The sequence below is a fragment of the Myotis brandtii genome, unplaced genomic scaffold (genome assembly GCF_000412655.1).
Source record: "Myotis brandtii unplaced genomic scaffold, ASM41265v1 scaffold1053, whole genome shotgun sequence".
NCBI classification, from domain to species: Eukaryota; Metazoa; Chordata; class Mammalia; order Chiroptera; family Vespertilionidae; genus Myotis; species Myotis brandtii.
This window is the reverse complement of record NW_005353549.1, coordinates 1,297,614-1,305,573: the sequence shown is the minus strand read 5'-3', so window position 1 is coordinate 1,305,573 and position 7,960 is coordinate 1,297,614. Positions and strand designations below refer to the sequence as shown.

Below are 7,960 nucleotides of genomic sequence, written 5' to 3'. Positions count from 1 at the left end.
ACAGTAAAAAGAAGCTTCTATCACCCATCATGTGTTAGGATTTAAAAAAAAATACATTCAAACGCATGGGACATTGGAAAACTGGTGGGATTGTGTATGTTTTCTGCTGCTTTGATTTTTTTTTAAGCTGGGCATGTTGTTTGACATAGGAACATGGAATGAAGTGGTTCTACCCCTGATTTCCAAAAATATTGTCACAATCAATAAGTCTAACGTGTAAAGACAGCTAATCTAAGTGAGCCCTGTCTTGTCTCTCTTGGTCAGTGCTTAAAGAATAAAGGGCGAATAGTGCAAAGAGTGAAGAGTGAAAAATAAAGGTTTTGTGCATGTTTGTTTTGTGTGAACTCAGAAGAATCACTGTTGATACCTATCGTCTGCTTTTCTGACATTTCTATCAGTGGTTAAGATCTCATGCGTTTTTTCATCCACCAACTTGGAATATAGGGGACGGTGTTGGGATGCTGCCTAGTCTCTGGATAAGTATTGGGGAATGGAGTCGATGTTCTCCCATCTGAAAACTGAAGCCCAACAGAGTGTCTGCCCCCGGCAGTCGGTGGTGAGGTAGCATGCTGTTTATATACGCTGCAGATCTCCTGCACAAAGCACTCACTAAAGCATCCCCATCACCTTTGGCTCAGTTCCTTCTCTGATGTCTCCAGTTTTTAGTTCAAATTCAGCAAACATGTATTGAATGCCTACTCTGCACCTGGCATTACCCTAAGTGCTGGGCATGCAGAAGTGCGCAAGACAGAGACGTCCCTGGATTGACAAGGAGGGAGGGGGTGGGGGGCTTAGGAATGTTCATGTCATGGAAAATCTCAATGATTTAAGAGTGTTTGGCCCTTCCTGAGAATTGGCAACCCATTACTATATCTGTATGTGAATGTGATTATGATAGTTCACAGCGATGATTATGATAAGATTTTAATTCCAGTCCAAATCAAATGCCACACTCTCAGGAGGAAGCTGTAATGCACTCTCCATCATGCATCACTGCCACTCAATACACATTTATGGAGAGAATTTGTGATTTTCTTCTATTTTCATTCATTCTCCAAAAAAGATTGGCTAGTTCCCTTCATCTTTCAGGAAACCAAAGCAGTATGTAAAATCTGGGGTTTTACTTTGTCGAAGTAAAACAAGAATTTGTTTTTAAAGCATTTACCCCAATTTCAAAGCACTTTTACCAGTTTGGCATCATTTGTTTTTCACCAAATCCTAGAGAATTAGAAGACAAGGTTTAACTCATGTAAGTTTGTGCTAATGAGGAGAGCATTAGGGCCAGGAATCTGCGTATATTGTTGTTATCATTAATGTCTCATTTTTATTCTATAAAAGGGCTCCTTTAGGAGCTTGTTCTGTCAGTTTATGAATGCCTCTGAAAGTGCTTTAATAATCGATAAAATGTAAAAAAAATTGAGATCGTTAAAGGAATGAGACTTTTTCATGGGGGAATTAGTCTAAATACTTCATAGTCACAATTCAGCGCTAAGATGCAAACTTGGGGAGGAACATGACAAGACGAGGACTATTTCTCCCAGTCACCTGGACTTCAAAAGGCCCGAGTCAGGGTCGCCGATTCCAGGTCCCTCCCCTGCTAACTGGTTCAGTGACTAGGAGTGAGTCATTGGAGTTCTCTGGTTCCCCGGTTTTTCTATTTTATCTGTAAAACAGGGTCTCAGGATTAGATGGCAAAAAATAATCATCTTATCAGATCTTTTGCTTTATTTGGCAGTTTATAGAATTTACACTTATATTATTTCTTTTAACCAGGACTTTTAGTTCTCATATTGTAGGAATTGATCATTTCACTTTAAAGGATACTCATCTGTTATGTTTGATAAAGCCTTTGTTGTAAGCATCAGGTCATAAGGATTCTCTTTTAGGACTGGTGATACCTGTCTGTGGAAATCCCATCACCCAAATGTTAAGCGCTAGTGTTGGTAAAGAATTATCATGGTTCTATTAAGAAATTTGGCAACAATTCTTTGTTCTGAACGTTTACTATTACACATTCAGGATGATGTAGTAGTGTCTAATCAATTACAAGAATTATTACTAAATATAACATTTACTATACACACTGAAAGAATTTGCATATTTTTGATGTATATATAATTACCTTGTTTGAAGTACTCCCAAAAGGAAAACATATCAAAAAAATATTTTCTTTTTAAAAATAGATGGATCACAAACATAACCTTTTTTAACAAACCTGTGGATTTACATATATTATTTTGGCCACTAGAGGGAGTCTGCATTGTCACAAATGCCGAAGAAACCCAGGAGAACAGGAAATATAGACTGTTGGGAGTGTTGATAACACATCCATTGTCTGCCCATGAAATTACATGCCTACAAAATATCAAGGTAATCAAACTCAATGTCATTAGGTCTACTATCCCCCCCACCCCAACAAAAAGGAATTTTCCATCATATTTTATTTTGTTCTTTTAAGTACAACTTTCAAAAGATGATAACTTAAAATGCTTCCTCCAAAATGACAGAAATTTAACAATCTAAAAGAACATGAGGGATTAAAGAAAATATATTAGTGGTAACCTGATCACTACTTTTCTTAAGTTAATTTCAGTACTGGTGAAAGAAGTGATCCGAAAATGAAAACCTTCTCTTGCTCCCTCCCGTCCTCCCCACATAGGCAGCAGCTGCCGCTGGCTGTTTTCATCCTGACCTACTGATATCCATCACCCCTAACCTGCAGGGACCTCCTTCTAGGGTGAGAGGGTAATTGTGTCTCATGTCCGGTCAGTCCTTAGCCCGTCTTCTGAGACCGCCGAACAAGTGGCTTTGCGTGTCTGTGTTCGCAGAGCCAGTTTACAAATGAGGAGCTGAACTGAAACCACCTGCTCCTACCACCCCACCTCCCAGAAAGCAGAGGGAGGGCAGGCCCAGCCATTCCTTTCTCCGCGTGGCTGGTTTCAGTCGGCAGCATTACTGATAGAGTTCGAGTGTAAACTGCCCTGTTGTCAATCAGGAATCTTGGGTTCGCCTTATATCGTACCTGACACATGATTGACATTTGACTTCACCCATTTCTGCATGTTTGCTTCTCATTACCCAGGTGTGCAAACGTTAGCCGGAGGACCCCAACACAATGGATGCTTGAAAATGTACGTGGTTACTACAGAGATATACAGGGAGGGGCAAAAGGAGGTGTATAGTTGTTCATATGGAAAATAACACGATCATTAATAAATAATAATACAAGAATAGTTTCACATACTCAGAGCTTTAAACCTACTTTTTCCCCCACCATCTATTTATATATTTTTAATTATTGTTTTTAGCAATTTTATCTTGTATGGGTTTCAGGTGTACAGTTTAGTAGTTAGACTACCATGTATGTTTCATAGTGTTCCCCTTGATATTTCCAGGACACAACTGGCACCATGAATAGCTATTGCAATATTATTGATTATAATTCCTATGCTTTACTTACTTCCCCGTGGCTATTTTGTAACTATCAACTTGTGCTTCTCAGTCCCCTCACTTCTTTTCACCCAGCCCCCCAATTCCCTTCCCCTCTGGCAACCATCAGTTCTCTCTCTGTGTCTATGAGTCTGTTTCAATTTTGTTGTTCATTTATTTTGTTTGTTAGATTCCACATATAAGTGAAACTATATTGTATTTGTCTTTCTCTGACTAACTTATTTCACTTAGCATACTACCCTCTTGGTGCATCCATGCTGTAACAAATGGTAAGATTTCATCATTTTAATGTTCAGGTAATTTTCCATTGTATATATGTACCACAGCTTTTTTTATCCACTTGTCTATTGATGGGCACTTGGGTTGCTTTCATGTCTTGCCTATTGTAAATAATGCTGCAATGGGGTACATATACTCTTTCAAATTAGCGTTTTGGGTTTCTTCGTATAAATCCCCAGAAGTGGAATCGCTGGGCCATAAGACAGATCCATTTTTAATTTTTTGAGGAAACTCCATACTGCTTTCCCTGTCTTTAGTGGCTGCACAAACAGATATGTCTTTATATTTACCTTTTGTTCTCTCATTGAGATGTAGGTATCTTTGATTTTCTAGGAAATCTTTATATCCCTCCCAATAACATCTGACTCAGAGGCTTGGTGGAGTTGCCTAGCACAGTGCTTCTCAACTATCTGTGGCAATGGAGCAGTCCTTTTATTCCTTTTCCAATTTGTTGCGGGTCAATACTTGTGCAAAATACACTAAAAATAAATGCTGAGAAAAGTGAAATAAAAAGCATTTGAAATACTACCTCGTTTTTTAATATATTCAGCAGACATCAAACTTCTCTGTGAAATTGCTGTAAGAGTTCCTGAACACGTCCTTTCATTTTCCGGGTCTCTTTGCGGTCCAGCACGGACCCAGTCTGCAGGCCGCATTGGCATTGCTGTGGCCTCATGGCATTCTCAGTTTTCATCAAAGTTCCATACCTTCCTAACAATCCAACCAGAGACTAGGCGGCATTGCTTTTCAGACTAATACATGCGGAACAGCAACTATATCAGAACTCCTTATTCTCCTTCATCTGAACCAAGGGAGGAGTTGGAAGGTTCTGCTTCTGAGCTGAGTATAGGGCAGGGATAAATATAAAAAGAGCTGTATTAAAAAATAAAAAGCAGAGTTGATGATAGTGCCAGTTTAATGAAAATAAGGTTCCAAATGTTTGACCCTGAGCAGATAATTAAAGTTTGTTGAAGATGATATTTTCTAATCACCTCACACTACAAAAGGTTCAAAATTAAATTATTTTTGTCTTAGGAGTTTGGGGCAGGAATGAAGCAATTGAAGGGGGGCTCCTTGTTCATGAAATATTCAATAGGTAAAGAATCTGGAGAGCTCAGTAAAATAATTGAACACATTGCCTTATTTTTTTCTTTCTTTTTAGTTGCCCTTTTGAAATGGAGCTGATGGTAATTTTGCCTCCCAAGCCTCAACACACATTGAGGATAGATTAACTAAACAAACACACTGGTCTGTGAATCAAGAGACCTAGTCATCATCTTGTCATATTTAACTAGCCATCTGGCCTTCAGCAAATCACTTTAGACCTTAGTTTTCTCTTCTTAAAGTGGGAAGACTACCCCCTCTCTCTCTTTCTCAGGATTACTGGGAGCACCAGGTCCATTAGCCAGTGGGCTTTGAAAGCCATCAGGCATGTTACAAACAGGGGTGGGGAACGGCTGGCCTGTGGGCCGTATAAAGCCCGAAAAATCATTTGGTCTGGCCCTGCCGAGGCTTTAGGAGTGAGTTAATTAAATGTTTGACCAAATATAGCAGGCTAATTTTTAAAAAAATCTTTATTGTTGAAAGCAGGCTAATTTTTAAGTTGATAATTTTGTGTGGCCCGAGAATGATGTTATAAATATCCAAATGGCCCTTGGCAGAAAAAAAGTTTCCCCACCCCTCTTATAGACACATGCATGTGTAACTATGTAAATGTATGTATGTGTATGGCATTATTCTTTATTTTTCTTAATCAAACAGTTATCTTCATGAACTCTCTTGAAATATACAGTCTAAATTCATTGTTAACCCATCCAATGTATATGTTATGGTCTTTTCTCACTCCAGCCCCAGTCTATCCATACCTTTAAGTGTATAATGGTTTTTTAAAAAAAACATATTTTATTGATTTTTTACAGAGAAGAAGGGAGAAGGTTAGAGAGTAAGAAACATCGATGAGAGAGAAACATCGATCAGCTGCCTCCTGCACAGTTCCCACTGGCGATGTGCCCGCAACCAAGGTACATGCCCTTGACTGGAATCAAACCTGGGACCGTTCAGTCCCCAGGCTGACACTCCATCCACTGAGCCAAACCAGTCAGGGCTGTATAATGGTTTTTATTCTTGTTTTTAAAGAGGAAGCTTTTAAGTACCATCTCTAAGATTTAGCCTCACTTGCCCAGTGATGTTAAGCAATGCTGTGGTGCGGAGCTTGCTTGTCTGGATAAAAGGGAGTCCTGCCTCAGAAGGCTCAGTGCCCCTCACTCCCCCCCCCCCTACTACACACACACATGTACATACATGCCCAAGCCCTTGACACTCAGCTGTCTCCCTAGAGCCACAGTCAGGCCTCTAACCTCGGATTTCTGCATGACAATACTTGATCCTCCTGGTTATGCTCCATGAACGGTCATAATGTGGCCTCCTTTGGAGAGCAGTGATTGCATGACTGCACAAGGTCATTACCCTTGGAGCAAAGAAGAGGAGGTCTCAAGGCTGTCCTGATCAGCCTCTTCAATCCCTGGAGAGACAGGTCTAAACAACTTGAATCTAAATATGAAGTTATGGAAATGGAAAAGTATCTGTCACCCCAATAAACTATAAAAGTCTGTGTTAGTCCCTGGAAGAGTCACTTGTGCTTGAGAACAGATTAGAAGAATTGTGGAACAGGTTAGAAGAATTATGGAACCTCATTCACTCATTCATTCACACATCCATCCATTCAAATATTTATTGAGCACACATCACGAAACCACCAGTCCAGTACTTGGTGCCCGGTACACAGAGGCAATGAAAAAAAAATCTGGGTCTCTTGCTCTTGTGAAAAATACAGCTAATTATACAGGGTGTGGGAATAGCTTCAGGACACTTTATTCCTTCTTCTGCTGTCTTTGAAGGTGTATGCAGTGTGATAGAGAAGTTGCAGAAAACCAGCTTGACTTTATTTTTGCCCTTACACCGGGCAAAAATAGCTGTGACCCAGCTTCTGCTCTCTCCCTTCACTCCACTAAGACATTCTTTGAAATGTCCCCGGCCCATTTCTGTCGCTCTTTGAGAAAGCTGAGCTAGCGATGTTGAGGGAAATGTCTGGCAAGCCAGAGTGTGGCTTTGGCTCCAGCCCTCTGTTCCAGGGCCTGGTTCTGGTTCTGATGAACTCCATTCTTTAGTACGAACATCTGACTTTATCCGTGACTACAGATTATCTTCCTGTGGGCTGATGCTCACTTACAGTCTCACAAGAGACGTGGTTAAATGAGAATGCCCACTTATTAATTTACCAGAGGCCCGGTGCACGGGATTCATGCACTGGTGGGGGGCATGGCCTGCGGGGATCGGCCCACTGTGGGAGCACCGCTCATCCCGGTCAGCCAAGCGGCGCTCCCACTGTGGGCACACACTGATCACCAGGGGGCAGCTCCTCTGTTGATCATATGCCCCCTGGTGGTCAGTGTGTGTCATAGCGACTGGTCAAGCAGTCATTCTGGTCGTTCTGGTCTTTCAGCCGTTAGGTCACTGGGCTTGTATTATATAGGGTAATTGGGATGGACTCTTTGAGAGGCAAAAATACTTGTATATCCTAACCAGGACATCCCTTTGCAGACATCCAGGTAACTGGAGATCACACTGGTCTTCTAGAGGCTGCTTCATGAGAATGGAATCAGAAGCAATGGAAGGTTGATAGTCTTGGGGCTATTTTAGGCAGGCACCTATTGTCAGTGTATTGTGTATTCTTTTCCATTATCCTTCCTCTTTACTTCATCTGTGAGTTTCTTTTCTAATAATGTTTTGCCCACAGAGGACACTAGATTAATGCTGAGTGATTCATTACTTCAGGTAGACCCTACATATCTGTACTCTGTACCTTCCAATGTAAACACATTCTAGGTATGTCAGAAAGTACAGCCCTTTGGGTGTTCCCAGAAATTCTGTGATAAGTGTGGTCAGTATTGAGGAGTTGGTGGAGAAGGCACCTGACCTAAAAGTTATGAGGCATGAGGCTTGCTCTGGCCCTGCCGCTTAGTGCAATAGTCACTTGCCTCTTCTGTAGGTGGGGGAGCATAGACTGGGGAGCAGTAAGGGCCTGTCTAGTCTTAAGGCTTTGATGATCCCAAGTCTGCCGGTGCTAGAGGAAGACTTGTTCGTTTCTCAGGGTGCACTGAAGTGGAGGGCAATTTTGTACCATTACTATTTTGTTTAATGTTTTCTTTTCTACACCTACTATGTCTCAGGC

At 41.1% G+C, this 7,960-nt stretch overlaps 1 protein-coding gene across 6 annotated transcripts in view; it reads left to right on the top strand.

Annotated features, from left to right (window-relative positions):
* Window positions 1-3,097: 3,097 nt before the first annotated feature.
* Window positions 3,098-7,960, top strand: part of LOC102240967 (25-hydroxycholesterol 7-alpha-hydroxylase) — an 82,739-nt gene continuing 77,876 nt past the window's right edge. For all 6 annotated transcript variants that reach the window (XR_001362273.1, XR_001362272.1, XM_014540389.1 and 3 more), the window contains exons 1-2: window positions 3,098-3,131; window positions 3,682-3,719. Coding sequence is in view for 4 of the 6 variants with exons in the window: in XM_014540389.1 (XP_014395875.1) it covers window positions 3,120-3,131; window positions 3,682-3,719 (50 nt within the window). In the remaining 2 variants the exon portion in view is untranslated. The remainder of the gene's footprint in view (window positions 3,132-3,681; window positions 3,720-7,960) is intronic.